This window comes from Bos mutus, chromosome 5 (assembly GCF_027580195.1).
Source record: "Bos mutus isolate GX-2022 chromosome 5, NWIPB_WYAK_1.1, whole genome shotgun sequence".
Classification (NCBI taxonomy): Eukaryota; Metazoa; Chordata; class Mammalia; order Artiodactyla; family Bovidae; genus Bos; species Bos mutus.
In genome coordinates, this window is record NC_091621.1 from 110,674,216 (window position 1) to 110,693,264 (window position 19,049).

General features: G+C 57.9%; 1 protein-coding gene across 1 annotated transcript; it reads right to left on the reverse strand.

Moving 5' to 3' along the window:
- Nucleotides 1-572: 572 nt before the first annotated feature.
- Nucleotides 573-13,430, reverse strand: SH3BP1 (SH3 domain binding protein 1). The gene is given in 19 exon segments (XM_070371615.1): nt 573-1,354; nt 2,754-2,848; nt 4,034-4,199; nt 4,513-4,610; nt 5,160-5,276; nt 5,829-5,909; nt 5,995-6,076; nt 6,676-6,787; nt 7,584-7,729; nt 8,111-8,201; nt 8,355-8,423; nt 8,931-9,069; nt 9,559-9,635; nt 9,733-9,844; nt 10,290-10,366; nt 11,508-11,527; nt 11,530-11,611; nt 11,876-11,918; nt 12,995-13,430. Coding segments are annotated over 19 exon segments (2,079 nt in total). The 5' UTR covers nt 13,054-13,430; the 3' UTR covers nt 573-941.
- Nucleotides 13,431-19,049: the final 5,619 nt, after the last annotated feature.

A 19,049-nucleotide genomic window follows, 5' to 3' on the forward strand; every position in this document is an offset into this window, starting at 1 on the left:
GAATGTTTGAAGACAGTTCATCCTTGCTCCCCGGGGAGCCTTCCCTGGGAACAGAGACCACAGGTGGGGGAACACAGCGACGGCAGCCATCACTCACACTGCCCTTGCACACTTACTTCTGTGTGCAAGGGCAGTGCTTTGGTCTTTACAAGTGTCTCATTTCATCCTCACAACAACATTTCCGTGGTGAAAGCTGTTAAAGTGATTTCACATTTGAAGAAAAGGAAACTCCAATTGCTCAGGATGTGAGGGACAGACTCTGGAATCAAGCAGATGTGGGCCAGGTCCATGTCTCACTCGCCATGTGACCTTGGTCACTTTCTGAGTTTCAGTCTCCTCACCTGTAAGAGGTAATGGGATTTACTTCCCTGAAAGAGGATTAAATGGAACTCATGCATAGGAAAGTACAATGTGTAGCAAAGAGTAAGCGCTAAAAATGTTGGCTGTTACTATTTCAAATAAGACAAAAAAAAAAAAAAAAAAAGGCAAAGAATAAGTAATTTTTTCCCCTTTTATCAAAGTGGCTTCTTTATTTCAAGGATAGAAAAGAAAACTATCATTTGGGTAGCTGCTCCAGTTTTGTCCAAAATAATTTATTTGCTAGCCTTACAAAAAAAAAAAAATGTTGGCAAGAGAAAAAAAAAAAGTCCTGTGGGAGCAGGCAAGCCTCTGCTTCCTTCTGGCAGCTCCCCTGGGATCCTGCCAGAGAGCAGAGAGGTGGCTGAGGGGCCCCTGAGGCCCAGGGTGATCCAAGAGGAAAAGGTCTGGAAGTGGAGGACTGTCCTGAGTCCTTCTTGCCGTGGGGGCCGACCCAGCGGGCACCAAGGCACTTTAGGCAAAGGCTGGAGGCTCCCGCCCCCTTGGGAGGGTGAGGGCTGTGTCCTGGGAGGACGAGGCGGGAGGGAAGGGGTGCTGAGGGGTGTCGGGGAGGAGCTGTGGGCTCAGTTGGTCTCTGAGGCGAGGCTCCTGGGCCGGGCCTGAGGGGGGATGACTGGGGCAGTGGGGGCCCTGCCTGCAGCCTCAGGGCCCTCTCCCTCCTCAGTGGCCGCCCCCAGGTCCACACGTGTAGGTGAGCTCAGAGTGACTGGGCTGAGAGAGGCCAGACCTGGGGAGGCCGGGCTGGGGGAAGCTGGTGAGTGGCGGCTCTGACGCCGGGCAGGCTGGGGGGCGGTGGGAGGCAACGGGGGTGGCACCGTGGGGGCCCGGAGGCTGCTGCCAACCAGACGGCGGGGCAGAGCCCGAGGGGTCACAGGGCTGCCAGAGCCAGGGGGCGGCAGTGGTGCTGGAGGGGAGCTGCGGGTGCCGGAGACCTGGGGGGGCAGCATGGTGGGCCTGGCGGGTGCTGGGCGCTTGGCTGTGGAGGAAGGAAAGGGGTGGTTAGGTGTCTGTACTGCCTGGGGCAAACCCCCAAGCTTGATGCCACCGCAAGAACTTTTATCTGCTGTCCCTTCTGCTGGGAACAGGGTCCACACGGGCTGCTCACCATTCAGGCCTCTGTCCACATTTGTCCTCAGCTCGAGGGCCCCTCCCTGACCCGGCCCCAGTTACTGTCATATCTTCCAGTCATATTTTCTTCATGGGGGACTTCATGTTCTCTGAAGTCATCTTGTCAGTTTCAATTTTGCTCCCTTACTTCTTGTCTCCCTGACTAGAACGCAAACTAAGTGAGGCCATCTTCCGTCCAGCTGGCTGGCACAGCACATGGGTGGCACAAAGTAGGCACTCAATACATATTTCTTGAATAAAGAAATGCCACCTGTCCCACCGGCCAGCTGGGTCCTTCTCACCCCCGCTCAGAAGCCCACTAGGGCTGCTCCACCTCGGAGTCGTCTGCACGGTCCAGCCTCACAAGGCAGCCGAGGGCCTGGGTGGGGCCAGGACAGCTGGGCTCTGCTCCAAGCTCTGCCTCCACCCACTGGGGGACTTGGCCCCTGGAGCCTCAGTTGCTTCATCGCTGAGATGGGGCGACAGCTTTGACTTCCCAGGGCTGCCGTGAGGATGAGCCCAGGTGACAGTCCTTTATCTTGTCCTCTGGTGAGCTAACATCCCATCTGTCCCCACCCCTTCCAGGAGAAGTAGCTAGACGCCCCCTCCTGTAAGAAGGTCCCTGTGCGACCTGCCAGCTCTGGCCGGTCCAGAGCTTCCTGCTCCATCCACTGCCATCCAGGTGGAAAACTCTAGCGCCTCCTGGGCTGGGCCTTTCAAGTGTCCTAGTCACCCTGGCAGATTCTCCACTTGAACCCTTGACCTTCTCACCTGCCTGACTTTAGGCCACTTCAACATGTAATTGTACCAAAGAGGCACAGAAGGAGACCACCTAACCACCACCACTGCCACCCCTTCATTCACTGTGCTTTGAAGACCCCACCTCCCTCTGTACTTCGTGATTCCGGGGCTTCCTGAGGGACTGGACTCCACTGCCCTCAACACTCACAGTCACTGACTTTTATGGAGCATTTACTGGGTGCTGAGTATGGGGCAGGCAGCCCTATTTAATTATCTAAATAGCTTCATGGTAGGTGCGGTTATTGTCCCATTACACAGAGGAAGAAGCTGAGGCACAGACAGGGGAAGTCGCCTGTCCAAGGTCACAGAGCTGGAATCTGATCCCAGAGTGTCAGGCAGCAAACCCAGGCCCTTAGCCCCCTGGATTCCATGCCTTCCCTGGGTGTCTGAAAACATGGGGCAGTATGGGATTATTGATCCCTCTCCCTGCCCACCCTCTGCCCCTTCTCCTCCCACGGCCAACTCACTCCTCCGAGCCGTCTCCTCTGCTGGGGCGGCTGCCTCCGGGGGGCTCCGACTGACCTTGGGGGAGGTTGGTCTGTGGGGTGCCTCGGACTCTGCCCTGCAAGGGAAGGAGAGGGTCAGGGTCAGCCATGGCATCTCCCAGAGGTCTCCAGGCATCCGGGGAGACTCCCAGCCAACAGGCTGAGTCTGGGTCCTCCTGGAGCTGTTCCCCACCACCTTGTGGCCGGGCCTGGGGTCTGACAAGACCCTCTAGCATTGGCCAGAGTTTGCGTCCACTGAGCCCTGGCTGCCGTGTGCTACTGTGAGTGTCCATGGTCCCCCACGTGGCCAGGATGGGGGCAGAAAGTCTCAGCTCTCAGCCTCCATGCGACCTGCTTTTAAAGTAATTAATTTGGCTGGGTCGGATCTTAGTTGTGGCACTCGGGGTCTTTCGTGGTGGTGCACAGACTCTCGAGTTGTGGCTCACAGGCTCAGTCTGTGGCATGTGGGATCTTAGTTCCCTGACCAGGGATTGAACCCATGTCCCATGCATTTCAAGGTGGGTTCTTAACCACTGGACTACTGGGGAAGTCCCAGCCTCCATGTGATCTTTATGGGATGTTTCGACCACTAGAAGCCACAGAGCGGATGAGAAGCAGAGGAGGAAGCCATGGCTCATTCCTGGCTCTGCTTTATTGGCTACTCCTTGGGGAGGCCCTTCCTGACCCCCACTTTCTTGATCCCTGTTCCCTACTCGACCACCCAGCCCTGTTCTTCTGTTCTTCATAGCACACATAACTGGCTGACATTATATTGGTGTTCTGGTTGATTCTGTCTCCCACCCTGTGGACTGTAAGCCCTAAGGGCAGCATGTGTCTGTCTTCTTCATCTAAGGAAATTCATGTTCTGGGCCCCAGCAGTCTATGATAACTGAACAACACCCACTAGCTAAGGAGACGGTATGGTACCACGCAGCCCTTCTTTCAGTTTAAAGGATCAAAGAGAAGGCTGGAAAGTACAGTATTTACAAATTCCAAAATGCTCAGTTCCCTAAATCTCCAAGGCCTGAATCAGTGCCTAGCACAGAGTAGGTGCTCAGTAAAGAGCTATAGAACACAGCAGGGAACATATCAGAAGCTGAGAAGAATATGCCTGAGTCCCACCCACTCCCAACTGGGAAATCTGGTATTTGGAGGAAAATATAATAAATTTCCTAAAATGCTCTTGGATGCCCTGAGAGATAGTGCCTCTGGCTGGGCATCTTGGGGCCAGGGAGGGGCCCTTCATACCTATCAGTCCTTACCTTTCCTTGGTAGCCACTGAGGCCGGGGCAGGGGCCAGACCGAGAGCCGGGACAGTGGCCGGGGTAGGTGTGGGAATCGATGGAAGCTCCTCAGAAGCCGGCGTGTTGCTGACCTTGTCCTGGGGGGCAGGTGCTGAGAACAGGCCCGACACGTTGAAGTTGATATCTGCAGACAGAGGGCGCAGGTATGAACTTTCAGAGCTTCCACCGGCCTCCCCACCTCACCAGGTGTCAGGACCACTTTCCCTTTCTCCTGACGTTATCTAAGCTGTGTTTCACCTTCCCACTCCCAGGTGGGCCTCACGGCAATCCCACAAAGCAGGCACAATCATCCCCATTTTACAGATGAGAAACTGAGGCTAGGGGGGAGAAGCCATTTCCTCCAGGCCTCCTGGTGAGTTTGCGGGGCTACCAGGAACTGAAACTGAGTCTGGAGGGCACCAAGTTGGGTGGATCGTTCATAAAGACAGGAGTTTTACCTCCAGGAAAGAGGGTGTCAGTGTTCTGTATCAGAGCCTCGACCACGCCTACCACCTGGATGGATGAGACCGAGGCTGCGTCCAGCTGGGCCAGGTCCCTGGGACAAAAAGAGAGCCAAAGTGAGTCATCATTTAGCAAAGTCTAGTGACCCCAGCTCCCTGGGCCTGTGCTGGGTGCTGGGGACACAAGGATCAATCCTTCTGTCCTCCGTGGCCAGGTGAATTACAACCCCTCACATATCATCTCATTTTACAGTTTATAACACATTTCTCTATTTATTAGCTCATCAAATGCCCAAAGCAAAAATTCTCAATGTCTGTCTAGTTTCTCTCCAACTTACAAATAAAGAAATGAAGGTCCAGAGTGACTTTATAAGGTTCATCCCTGGAAGGTTGGAGGGGTGAGGCTGGAACCAGATTTCTGGCTCCTGCAACAGGCCACCAAGCATCCCATTAAAGCCGTTACCCAGAGTGTCTATCTTTGAAGCCCTGTGGGGTCCATGATCCCATGATCCTCATAGCAGCCTCGACAATAGAAGCTGCTCAACCCATTCCAAGGATGGAGAAACTGGGGCCCAGGGGGAAAATAAGCAGATGTTGAAATGGGGGGCAAGACTGCCACCTTCCCCTAACCCACAGACCCTCACCCGTCTTTCTCAGGGGGCCACAGCAGGTTGGGACCCAGGACAATGGCAATGTTGCTGGGTGTCATCTTGTTCACCTCCTGCTCCTCGGCCAGCTGCGCTAGGAACTTCATCAGATACCTGGGGGGTGGGAAGGAGGTTTGGACCAGCGGCCGGATATCTTAGGCCATGAATACCCATGGATGCCCCCAAGACCTGAGACCTTCCCAGCCCAGGGTTTCCAAAGAGCACCAAAGACACCACATGGGACATTTAAACATTTTTTTCACTAGTTACATTAGCTGACCTACTGAACGCCACCTCCATGGTGGGCACTAAGTTGCGAACCCCAGCCGCCCTACAGGACTGGGACTGTTATGTTCCATGTCTTCCACGTGAGGGCGCCAAGGCACAGAGAGTTAAATTGCTAGCTGGGGACCACAGAGTGGCAGAGGAGCGATCTAAAGCCACTGGGTGGAATGGCTTCAGGGTTCAAGCTATATATTCAGTTCAACGTCTAGTATTAGAAACACATGGCTAATACATCAAAGAGGTATTTTCAGAAATACTGCCTAGTACAAGGTGGGAGGACTCCAGCCCAGGGCCCTGAAGGGCCAGCTGGGCTTTGGCTGGGGAGGCCAGGGCAGAGGGGGTGGTGGGGGTGGTGGGGTGGGGGGTGGGCTGGGTGCTTACCTGAGGTTGCTGAGGTTCTCGTGGGGCAGACGGCTGCACACCTCCTGGAGGGCCTCCAGTCGGGCTCCCGGCTCCTTCAGGCTGGGGAGGAGGAAAGAACGGGTGAGCTGTCCTGGGCGGCCTATCTGCAGCCTAGTCCTCCCCAGCACATGCCCCTCATCCTCACCTGGCTGCCCTCATCCAATCGTCATAGAGGTCAAAGGTCATCAGGGGCTCTGGCAGCTCCCGCAGGTAGGACTTAAGGGCACCTGGAATGTTGGCAGGGAATTAGACTCAGCCACCAGGGCCGCCACCTTTACCCCCAGTGCCTGGCTCTCTCCATGTTAGGAACCTGTAGCTCTTGTTCATATTAACATGTTTAGGTGTCCAATACTTTGGCCACCTGATGCGGAGAACTGACTCATTTGAAAAGACCCTGATGCTGGGAAAGACTGAAGGCAGGAGAAGGGGACAACAGAGGATGAGATGGTTGGATGGCATCACCGACTCAATGGACATGAGTTTGAGTAAACTCCGGGAGTTGGCAATGGATAGGGAGGCCTGGCGTGCTGCAGTCTATGGGGTCACAGGAATCAGACATGACTGAGCGACTGAACTGAACTGAATCGTTTCTTTGGGTCACAAGCTGTTGAGAAAACGATGAAGACTAGTGACCTTGTCCCCAGAAAAACGTACACGTTTCGGGGGGCTGACAATGGACCCCATGTTCAGGACCCCTATGCCTCCTCAAGTGTCTTCTTGGCAGAGTATCAGGCCTTAAGCTAAACTACTGTGGGACCATTTCAGGCAGCTTCAGGCTAGGGCCCTGGGGGAAGGCCCTCCACCCAGGGCTCCTCGGTGCAGGTACCTGCCACAGCGTGGGGGTCAGAGCAGAACTCCTGCAGGCTGCGGGGGTCTGAGGCCATGGTCTGCTTGAGGCGCTTCAGCACTGATGCTCCGGCGGCCAGACGGAAGAGGCCCTGAGGGGCGAGAGGGGGCGAGTGGGGGTCACGGAGGGGTCAGGGTGGGGGCCATGGAGGGGTCAGGGTGGGGGAAGGACCCCCTGCCTGGGAGGCCCTGGCCCACTCATGAGCCCAGGGGAAGGGGGGCTTCGGGGCTGGTGGGCAGAGTGAATACCACCGTGTCCATGGCTCCTCTCGACTCTCAAGGTCTAGGATTCTGAGCAAAACGAGAAGCCTGGGAGGAGCTGGGAAAAGTCATGAGGAGACTGGAGTCTGGACAGGAGTGGAGGAGAGACAAGAGGCCCCGCAGGACTGTCCCGAAGCCTAGGTCTGTCTTTGAAGTGTGATCCACCTCCTAAAGGCCTGTCCTCAGGAAAGCAGCCGATGTGCTAGCAGGACCGAGGTGCACAGGATGGATGAGGGCAGCATGGGCCGTGCCTCACGTGGCTTCCGCAGCTTCTCCACCAACCTTCTCACCTGCCACTGGGCACACCTACCCACTGGCCTCTGTCTACCTCTTGCAAAATGGAGCTGATTTTGCAAGAGGTGAGGCTTGCAAAAATGGAGAGCTCCCTGCAAGGTTTCCTGGGGTAATGCAACGGAGCAAGGAGTACAAAGGGTTGATAGCACAGGGCCTGGTCCACGTGAGCATCACTAAGGGGGAGGTGGCATCAGTTCAACCGCAGGAGGCCACGCCTTCTCTTGGCACCTGGGCACTAATGGTGGGATTACACCCCAGCACAGGCATGGGTGGGAGGGGTGGGACTGGATGAGAGGCCCGTGCTCCTGCCCCACCTGCCCCAGCGAGCCCCACCTCTTCCTTCATGCCCTCAGAGAGCAGCATCATGACGCACGCCTCGATGGGCAGGGCGATGTCCTGGCCCAGCTCTCGCAGGTGGATTCCCAGAGGCACCCCATACACCCTGGAGAAGGGGGCGGCCGTCATCGAGGGGGAGGGGTCTGCAGGGACGAGACAGATCAGCGGCCCGGGGTCCTCCCACCTCTGAGCAGCCAGGTCAGGGGGCTTCCACCTCCCTCCTGACCACCCACAGGACACATCCTGAAACCATCCCACACATGTCTCCAATCCGCCCACCTCCACTGCCTCCACCCCAGCCCGGGCCTCCGTCACTTCCCTTCTGCCTCCTAACAGGTCTCCATCCTGCCCCTTAATTCTATCCTGCCTGCAGCTGCCAGAGCACTCTCTCCATCACAAATCTCATTGAGCCCTCCCCTGGACAGAACTCGTCCCGGGCTCCCCAGTGCCTTTCGGGATGGAGTGCAAGCTTCTTAACAGGCCCTGAGCAGGGTGGGGGACAGGGGTGGGGGTCAGGTCCCCACCTGTTTGGCTGTGGTTCTCCCTTAGCTCAGCCAGGGCTGTGTCCAGCGAGCTCAGAGACTTGCGATGGTAATCGGCCTGAATCTCCATGAGCTGTGGGGACAAGGGGGCACCCCCCGGGGGCGGAAAATGAGGGCAGTTGAGTCTCCCCCAGGGCCACAAACGCAGACCCTTCCCTCCCACCACCTCGCAGGGGACCTCAGTGGCCCCCGAGCTCCGGGTGGTGGAGCCTGCTCTTGGACTCACGTGGATGAAGTAGTTGGCATAGGTGTCCTCCTTAGTGGCAAAGTGGTACAGGTCGGCCAAGTACTCGTCCTTGGGGACAAACAGAGCAGGGCTTGCACCAGGGAGGCTGCGGCCTGCTGGGAGGCTTGGAGCGGGGAGAGGTCTGCCCAAGTGGTATGGGAGGGCCGCAGTCCACTCTGCTCTCACTCTGCCAGGGTTTGCTCCTGGGCCAGCCCACGGGAACCCCTCCAAGCTCTTGAGGGGCTCTTCTGTTCCTCTCCTCTGTGTCCACATATCCTCAACCCAGTGCTCTGTATCACTCACCACTCTTTCATTCACTCACCCTTCATTCATTCACTCAGCCGACACGCCAAGATTCTCCCCTCCCGCCCTCCTCCCCGTCCCTCCTGCCCAGGTGTTACGGGTATGATACAGACAGAAGCAGCTACCAGGTAACGGCTGAGTACACAGACCCCGGAGCCTGGCAGCCCGGATTCAAATCCTGGCTCGGCTGCTTCCTAGCCACGTGGCCTGTGCAGTGGGGACGGCGCCCACCCCCGCCACCCCTGCCCCCAGGAAGCCGCCAGTGCCCCTCACCTTGCACTGCTCCACCTTCCTCTTCAGCTCCTCCTCCTCCTCCTTCAGCGTCTCCACCTTGTTGGCTGTGGCGGTGTGGCTGCCCGGGCCACCGCCCAGGCCCTGACCGCTGCCGGAGTTCTTAGCTGCCTGACTGAGCCTGAGGATCGTCCCAAGGTGGGGTGGTCACTGTCCCCATGGCATGTCCAGAGCCAAGTGCCCCTCCATCGACCTGACCCCATAGGATTCTGGGGCTTGATAGACATAAATCCCAGGGTGGCACAGGTCTGGGGTCTCGGCTTGGCGTGGGCAGTGCTTTTGGGCGCTCCCCTGGTGGCGGGCTCGGTGATCCTAGCCATCCACCTCCAGAGTGGAGGGTGGGGGCCCTCCAGGGTTCTTGGAGGGTTGTTGATGGCTCTCCCAGGTTTTGGGGTTACCTCCAGCTGGCACAAGCATGTGCACAGAGGCCCCGTCGTATCCACCATTACCATAGGTCTTCCTAAGCCCCAGGTGTGTGCACAAGCACACACACTATACCCCTAAGAACCCTGCAGCATCCTCCTAGTGGGGCAGGGGTCTCGAAGCTCTGTGGCCACATCCATGGGCTGACCTAGGTGTGAACCACCCCCCTGGAGGCTGTGGCTCCCACCTGCTCTTGAGCGTGTTCCAGTCAGACACCAGCTTCTGCAGGCTTTTCTTGTGCTTGAGGATGGCTGGCAGCTCCTCCTGGGGGTAGGCATGGGTAGGAGGTGGGGGTGGGGGTCAGCGGGCTGCAGAGGTGGGGGCTGGGGGAGCTGGGGGCAGAAGGTGGGGGGGGGGTCACCTCGCTCAGCCGGTTGAGCGGTTGCAGTACATCCCTCTCCAGAGTCATCTCAAACTCGGCCAGGATGCGGGCCAGCTGGTTCTGAATGGCACAGCTCATCTCCAGGGCCTTCCTGTGGACATAGCACCCAGTGGGCCAGGGCTCCCACAGCCCCTCACCCCCTCTCTGGAGAGACTGAGGGCCTCCTCCCTCCCTATCACCTCCTGTCTCTTCTTTTTTCCAAAGTTCTTTTGACTATGTGCATGACAGGATCTTAGTTCTCAGACCAGGGATCGAACCCGCATCTCCTGCATGGGCAGTATGGAGTCTTAACTACTGGACTATCAGGGAAGTCCCAAGCTCCTGTCTGTTCTGTCTCTCCTTCATCTTCACCGAGCCCAATGCCCTCCCAGGCCTGGCTGCCCTCACTGACCTCTGGACACTGTTCCCAGCCCAGGCCTTCTTCCCAGCCTGGTCATCCTTCCACAGTGGGTGCCCTCTCTGATCGGGACCCTCTCCCAGCCCAGATCCCTCCTCGGCATCTCCAGGTGAAGGCTGAGGGCCCTGTCCATGCTCACCCCATGCTGGAATCGGGGTCCAACTCCTTAAAACTCTCGGCCATCGTGGTGGACAGAGCCATGAGGGGAAGCTTCTTCTGCAGGGAGGGGCAGGGGTGGCCATGAGCATGGGTGTGCACATCTGCCTGCTGGGCTTCCCTCAACCCTTCCCCACCCCACTGGTCTGAGCACATGGCCAGTCTCTTGGTGGTAGAACCCCAACAAGGCCTTGGGCTTGGACACGAGTGGCAGGAACCCAGGAGGGCCACGGTCACAGGTGAGAGTAGAAGCGAGATAAGACAAGGCACAGTGGAGGTGACATCTCGGCGTGACCATGCACAGAGCCCCGACCCATCCGAGGCCCCCTTGCCCTCTCCCAGAAGCCACTTGAATGGGCAGAAAGGAAAGACCATCACTGAATGGAACACTAAAAACAGGGTGCATGGAGCTTGCCTGAGGTCCGTGCACAGTTAGAGGGAGAGTGGGGAGCCAGGAAGACAGCCTTGGAGTAGACCCTTACCCCTGCCGCAGGGCCTCTGTAGCTGACCTAGCTTCTGAGGAATTCAAAACCCCCCGTGGCTCCCTATTGCTCTGGCCGTCCTGAACGGTTGTCTGATTATAAAACATGCCTCCCACGTCCCTAGCTAGCGTTGTGGAGAGCACCAGTTTAGGTCAGGGAGACCAGAATTCAAATTTCGGTTTTGCCACATACTAGCTGTGTGACCTTGAACGAGTCACTCTACCTCTCCATCTCCATTTCCTGCTGCAGACAGTGCTAATAAAGGCAGCCTCCTCCCACGGCTGTTGTCAGCATTCAATGAGGCAAGGCAGAGACATATCTTAGCAACAGACTAGCCGTAATCAGTCCATAAATACTGGCTGCAGATTAATACTAGTGAGTAACACAAAATCCAGTTCAAATGCCGCTTCCTTCAGGAAGCCCTCACAGGCTGCCGAGTTGAAAGCACCTGCTCTGGGTGCTGACTGGACAGAGATGTTCAGGTGGTCAGGGGCCTGGCTTTGGTGCAGAGGATTGGCGCTGAGGGGGCGGGGTCAAGAAGGGGAGGGGAAGAAATAGGACCTCATGAATGAGGGTCCGGAAGGGCCTTGGGACGGAGCAACCTCCACCCCCTTGGTGCCAGAGACTCAGACTAGCAGGGAGACCCCAGCCCCGACCTCACTGTCCCACTGGACCGAGATGTCCTGCCCAGGCCCCTCCTCCCTGGGATCCCCACTTACCACCCGTTTGTCCATGTCCGCCCGCTCTGGCCCTGCAGACAGGCCTGCAGCCGTTTGTGGACATTGTGGGCTGCTCTCTTAGCTGGCTCCAGCCGCTGCTCCACCTGGGAGGGGGTCCGGGGGTTATAACCTATAACCTATCTATAGATCTATAATCTGTAGATCATGGGGGGTTGTCATCCCCCATGCCCCACTGCCCTCTTCTCCCCCAGAGCAGAAACTATCTTTCTCTCGCTACTCCTGGGGACCCCATGGCCAACAGCGTGGGAATGACTCAACTCAGGGCCCCCACTGGCATCCCCGCCCGGGCCTCCACGGACAGCCTGTACGGACCTGCCCTGCCACCCGCTGCCGGCCCAGGCACGTACCTGCTGCAGGTCCTCACCCAGGAACTCTGCAGTCTCCGGGGTGCTGTGGCGGGGAGAGAGCTTCTGCTGAGCAGGACCAAGTTAGGAAACCCCCTGCCTCCTCCTGCTGCCCCTCCCCAGTCAGGGCACCTGAACCCCAGTTCCTCCCAATGCCCCTCCCAGTCAGGCCGCCCTGGGTGGCCCGCCCGCTCAATCCCAGTCGGAACACATTCCGTGGGGGCGGGAATGGGATACTGGGCCTTTTCCTCCTCCACCCAGGGCTGTGTCCTGAGACAGGGCGGACGAAACTGAAGTGGTGACTTCAGGAGTCTCTGTCTTCTGCTGACCCAGGGAAAGGAGGGTTGGGCTGGCCCCAAGAACGGGAAGTGTGCAAGCTCAGACTCCCAAGCTGCTGGTCACACAGGATTCTGGACTGTGGTGGCCGGCAGGGGCCCAGGACATGGGTGGACACTGAGGCTCAGAGAAAGGTGGTCTAGCTGCCCACGCTTGCATAGGTGGGGGTCTGTGGACACCTAGACCCCTTCCCTGGGCCCAGCGCAGGGGTAAGAGGAGAGAAGGCAGGCTCCGGGAGCTCCCTACATTTCCGGCCTCCACCCCACCAGCCCAGAGGTTTGTGGACTTGGGGATGTTTCCACCTGAGGCTACGAAAAGCAGAAGCAAGACAGAGAAGCAGGAGGCCTTGGGGCTGGCGGTGGCAGGAAGAGGTGAGGGGCACGACAAGGGCAAGCCCCTCCTTTCATCGCTGCCTGGACCCCGTGTCTTCTGCTCCCCCCGAAGTCTGGGTCCCTAAGCGACCATCACCTCCCCCAGGCAACCAGGGATGGTTAACACCCCCATTGTACAGAGGGGACAAGTGAGGTGGGGGAGGACCATCCACTCGGGGGCTCCTAGAGACAGAGAAGGCCCAATATCCTTGATCCTCCACCCACCCTCCAATGAGAGCTGGGGGTTCCCCTGCCCCAAAGGCCAGGGCCTGCTCCTCCTGCTTTGGAGGTGGGGGTGGCTTTCCGGGGAAGGAGGAGAGGTGGCCAGTCTTAAGGTGGCTGTCCAGCTGTCCTTGGCCTCCCCAGGGTCCTGCCAGGGTGAGGATGGGGCTGGGAGGAAGGAGTTGACACTCACCGTCCCAGGCTGCCCGTGTGGGCCAGCTGCCGCATGCGATGCAGCTGCCTCTTCATCATCTTGGGGGCAGGCTGGAGGCCGCGGGGTCACGGTGGGGGTCGAGGGCCGGGCAGCCCCCGGCCCAGCCTGCCTCGGCCCGCGGCGCCTCTCTCGCCCCGGATGGGTGGGCGGCGCTCCTCGCTTCCTGGGCCAGCCGCGCTCTCGCTGCGGCTCGCTCTCTCCTCCCCCGCTGGCGACTCCGCCCCCGGCCCCCAGGTCACTCCTCTCTCCCAAGTTTGTTTTCTCGCTCTTTTCGCGTCTTCCGGGCCCCTGCAGCCCCCGCCTCGCCCTGCGCCGGTGCCGGCGAGTGTGGGTCCGCCGGCCGTCCGGCGATTCACAGGTTGTGTGCGCGGCCCCTCCTCCCCGCTCCGCCCCGCCCAGCCCCGGTGGCGGGAAGCAGGTAAGCCCGTTCCAGCCACAGCGCCTGCCCGGCTTGGCTTCCTGGGTTCCTGCCCCACCCACTGGCCTGCGGGCCAAGGTATAAATAACCTCAGCACCCTCTTAAAGGAGACACAGGCTTCCATACTTAGGAGTCAGAGGCCAAGAACAGGTCCATCCGGGCTTCCCAGAAGGATGCTGTCCTGCCCCTCATTTCCCAAAGGACCCCCTGGCCACCTGGAGCCAAAGGTCAGCCTCCTCGGCCCTGCTGGAAGATGATTGGCTGGCTGCTTTGGCGTCCTGGGCCACCTGGCTGCCAGTGTGCCTTGGGACAAGTCCCTGGAACTCTGGCCTCACTACCTCTAAAGGCCTGTGGGCAGCTGTCCCGACCCTGCCCACCTGGAAGAGTGGACGAGATACCCCTGCCTGCTCCTGTAGCACTCGTTTCTGCTCGCATCACCCCTTTCATGGGGGTACTCACCTTCCTTCAGCCATGGCAGACCTTCCCAGAGCAGCTCCCTACCACCCTGCTCTCTTCCGGCCTCACATGGAGTTTTCTCCATCTATGAAGTCCCTTCACTGGGAGGACTTCCTCAGTCCCTGCCCTAACTTCTTGTGAGGCAGTGATGTGGCTGATGCTCTGACCTCCCCAAACTCAGTAGTAGTTATTTCTTTGAGCCTCCACCCAAAACAGACTTGGACATATAGTAGATGCTCCATGCGTGCGTGCTCAGTCACTTTTCAGTCGTGTCCAACTGTTTGCGACCCAATGGACTGTAGCCCACCAGGCTCCTCTGTCCATGAGATTCTCCAGGCAAGAATACTGGAGTGGGTTGCGTGTCCTTCTCCAGGGAGATGCTCCATAACTGCTAGTAAACTCAAGATGAGAGTCTTTGGGAAACAGTAGGCTCTCCTTCGGAGAAGGCAATGGCAACCCACTCCAGTACTCTTGCCTGGAAAATCCCATGAACAGAGGAGCCTGGTAGGCTACAGTCCATGGGGTCACTAAGAGTCGGACATGACTGAGCGACTTCACTTTCACTTTTCACTTTCATGCATTGGAGGAGGAAATGGCAACCCATTCCAATGTTCTTGCCTGGAGAATCCCAGGGACGGGAGAGCCTGATGGGCTGCTGTCTATGGGGTCGCACAGGGTCAGACACGACTGAAGCGACTTAGCAGCAGTAGCAGCAGGCTCTCCTTACTCTGAACCTCTGCACCCCTTGGGCATCAGGAGCTCCGAGGGTGGGGGGCGGGGGGGCCTGAGATAGAGTCCTGGTTCACTCACTGCTCTTTGCCTCGTTAGAGCTCCAGTTCACTTTGAGGGTTACTCGAGCACCTACTGCTGTGTATGAGTCGGCAGACTGGGGACTTCTAGAGTAGAGCCTCCGATTTGGACATCTTAACACATTCCCAGTGCCCAGCATGGGCCCTGGCACACAGTGGGCGTGCGCTGGACACTGGCTGCCCCTCCACTCTTCGAAGGGAGAGCAGGCAGGCCCTAGCGGGGTGTGGAGGGGCTGCAAAGGGAAGCTGAATGTGGAATCCTGGCCAGAAGTTGGGAGGTTGTTGGATCAAAGGCTCAGGCCAGGATGACGGGATCAATCCCAGGCTAGGTTTCCTTGCCCACTTCCCTTCTCCCAGCTGGAAGGCCCCCCAGGAGGGGATTCTTGAGGAAGGCGGGGCTTGATGAATGCCTTGATGGAAAGAGACATCAGGGTCCAACGTAGACTTGGCTTCTTAAGATGTGGGGCTGCTTTTTGCAATGTCTGGGTTCTAGTTCTAGCCTCTCCACCTTCGCCACTGGACTTCATGGTGACTCAGTTTCCCCTGTCTCTGCAATTGTCGCAACCAGCTGTGTGCAGAATTAGGAAACAGAAGACTCCTGAGGCAGCAACGTGACACCAGGTGCCACTGTCCTGGCATCTGGGAAATTTCCAGGCTACGTGGGGTCCCCACCCTGTTCCAGCCTTGCCTTTGGCCCAGACCATACTGGCCTGGACTTGATCACTTCCCCAGCTGTTCTGAAGGGCCTTGAGGGCAAGTCCTGGCTTGTACCTCTGTCCTTCCTAGTTTTGCCTGAGCCTGAGCCCCCAGCTCCAGCTTAAGGAGGGTTCAGTCCATGTGGACTGTAGCAGCAGCTGCTGTGGAGACAACTGAGCCACATAATCAGGCCACCTGAACTCTGGGCCGCCCCTCTGGGCTTCAGACTTCCCTCCAACCAAACCCAAGAGCCTTTGCAGGAAGGGCACCTGGCTCCTCTGTGTCCAGCCTGGGTGGCACTGCCATACCTTTTAGCTGGGTAAGGGGTATATTTTAGGATATAATTAAGCCTGAGCACACTCAGATCATCAACACTCATATAAAGGTTTGAAGCCCTTGTAGTTGGAGCATAAGCTGTTCCTTTGAAGGATGTTGTCATCAGAGACTTTCAGACACAGAGATCTCAATCAGTGAATGTTGAGATCATAGTTTTAGAACTGCATATGTGGGACCAAAGAGGTCACCAGCCAATGACTTGCTGAGTGTCCTCCCGATGAGGGCCTGCGTCTTGTCTGGGTCACGCTGAATTCAGGGGCTGAACAATGTGCCACAGTCACAGGAGCTCAACAAACAGTTAACGTGAATGGCAAGTGAAGACATTGCATCAATGGACATTTATTTCCAGCCCAAAGAGACAGCAGGAGCAGAGCTTACTGGTGTAGACAGAGCTGGCTAGCTGGGCTCAGCCTCTCACTAGCAGGGTGACCTGAGCTGAGGCAGTTCACTTGCTCACTTGAGGATAACAATAGCATCTACCTGATAGGGTGTTGTGTTAAATAAATTGATACGTAAAATGCTTAAGACAGTGCCTGACCCTGTTTATTATTCAGCCTGCAAAGTCAGGAACGGAAAGATCCTTTAACCCCCATTCCTGCCTCAGCTGCCCCTTGCCCTCTGTGTCCTGCTACATGGGGACAATGGCACTTATTGTCAGATACTCTAGCACCTTCTCCAGTGAGGTTGGGATCGTGGGGTTTTATAGGTGAGTAGACCCAGGCTCCTGGCCCACGTCTCTGGCCGGCTAAATGGTAGAAGCCAAGTTAGGAAGCAAATCTGACAGGCTCCAAAACAGCCACGTGCTCTCCTGCTGCGCCAGATGGCACTGCCTGGACTCCAGAAATGCTGGGCCCTGCCCGCCCCCGCCTCCCGCCTTAATCCCCGTGGCTGCTTCAGGAGGCCCAGCAGCTTCAGTGCAGATTGTCTGCAAAAACCTGCAACGGCCTGGGAAGCGCCCACTGCTGAAGCTCCAGCAGGATGTGGGCAGGGAGGCCAGCGGCTGGCGTCGAGGTGGTGGTAGCAGGGGTCAGCGGTGGGGCCGCAGAACCGAGCAAAAACATCCCCTTTTAGACACTTGACAAAGTGTTTGTGGCCGGATTGGTGCTGCCCTTCATGTGGAGGCTTCTGCCTGAAGCAGCTAGGCGGGTGGCAGTCATTTCTGTGGCTCCAAAAACGCCCTCAAGCCAAAAGGACTTACCAGGAAATCCTGGGTGGAGCTGGGGCAGGGACACACCACAGTCCTGACAGCCCTGGAGAGCGTGTGCCCTCAACCCTGGCCCTGGGGGACAGCACCTGCCGGGGGGGCGAGGAGGGTGGTAATGTGCAGTCAGGGTGGTCACTTCCCAGGACTGCTGGTCACACTTGGGCCCTAACATGTGCCCTCAGGCACTGGATAAGCTCCCCGAGCCTCAAGTTTCTTATTTTCACGGGGCTGGAGGGAGGGACTGCTTGCTCCAGGCCTCAGGCAGCACCAGGTTAGGCCGGCTCCCCTCTTATCTACCTTGCTGGCCTGGAACCCTGCCAGGAGGCCTGTGGAGGATGGGGGCAGGGGCATCAGGAACAGCAGAAACACGCTCTCTGGGCGAGTGGCGGCCTCTGTCTCTCTTGGCTGCTATGAAGGGATGAGCAGTGTCCTGTGCTTGCTCTTAGGAAAGCAGCTGCCTCCAGCGGCACAAACAGAAGTGGAAGTGTGGCTTCGAGGCCTGGGAAGTCCCACTGCTCCTGGGGTGGAGGTGGGGGTCATCCTTGAGGAGACAGAGAACACTTTCTTGTGTCCCTCTCTCCCAGCCCGAGGGCTCCAGAGGCTCTGGACCTGTCTAGATTGACACCCTGTATTTGAGGATGATGCAACAGGTGGTGGAGGCAAAGGGTCCTCTCCTCTGATTAGAGCACCCCTGCTGGCCCCTCAGACAGATGCAAGCTCGTGGAGCACCTCCCGTCCACCTCCAGCTTCTGGTGGCCATGCTCCTGGCTCAGGGGTCTGAGGACAGGGCTGTTCAGGAGGCACTTGGCGGGATGGACAGACGGACAGCTGGATGGGTAGACTGGATCAGGGAAGGGTGGTCTAAAAGACTGAACAGATCTTGTCCCTGTGGTCACTGCAAGTCGACAGCCGGGGGGCCCTTTGGCCCAAGGATTCTTCAGAGGGGCCTTACAGCTCACTGGGTCCCTCCCACCTTTTCAAACAAGGAACCTAAAGGCCAGAGAGGGAAGCACCTTCTTCAAAGTCACACAGCCAGCCAGAGCTCCCAGGCTCCCAGCTGGCAGTCACGCTGGCGCCCAGGCCCACAACAACCCTTCCACGGCCTGGGGAACACATGCTCCTAGAGGGAGTTTCTGGGACCCTAGGGGCATGCTACAGGGAGCAGGGTTTTGTCTCATGTAAAAGAATAACATTCTTCTTATAAGAACATTCCAAGGAGAGATTATCTTTCCGAGGCATCATTTAAGTGTTTAGGCAGACTCCTGCCCAGAGAGTAGGGAGGCGAACAGGAAGGAAGCCAGGAGCCTGAGATCAGGGTGTCTGCAGGCCCAGAGGTGGGATGGTGGTCACATCGAGCAGATCTGACAGGAGGCTCCTGATGGTGAGGAGCTGGAGATGCGGACTCAGAGGCCTTGCTCCCTCTCCTGTGCCGACAGCACGCCCTCCCCGTGGAGAAACCCTTGCCCTGCGCGATTAGTGTTGGCTGGCGCAGAGAAGAGCCCTCATTCGCTGGATGGAAAAGAGCACACAGGCTGGACTGGCCTCCAGCCCTTCCCAGCAGTATCCACAGGACGGTGTTCAGCGCCCAAATTCAGACTTGGGAAACACTGGGTTACACAAAAGTGAAAACTCGAGTCTTCAAAGCAGAACTCCTACCATCTTCTAGGAAAGAGAAGTGGCGAGCAGGCTGCCCCAGATGTCTGCGAGCAGAGCGCGGAGGGCTCCCTACCACGGGGTGCCTTTCAATGGCTCTGCTGCACGTTGGTTGGCTCCCTCAGCTGCCAGTCTCTAAGCCACGCCCCAGGCCGGGACCCCAGCCTCCCAGTGAAGAGAAACACCCCGAAAACACAGGGGGAGTGTGCTATCCCGGGCAATGGCAGGAGGCCCCTGCAGGAAAGAGGCTGCGGTTGGTGGCGCCTGCGCCCTGGGAGCAGCCTCTGGCGAGAGGGAGAAGCTGAGGCAGGGGCCTCGGGTGGTGCTGCACTGCAGCTGTTCTTTCAGGGCTGAACGCACCAAGAGGAAGTTGTGAGTGGCCAGGGGCCTCCCCTTCAGTGTCTGCAGCAGCTGGGGCTCCTAGCAGGCCCAGGCAGCCACTCGCTTCCAGCTGGGATGGCT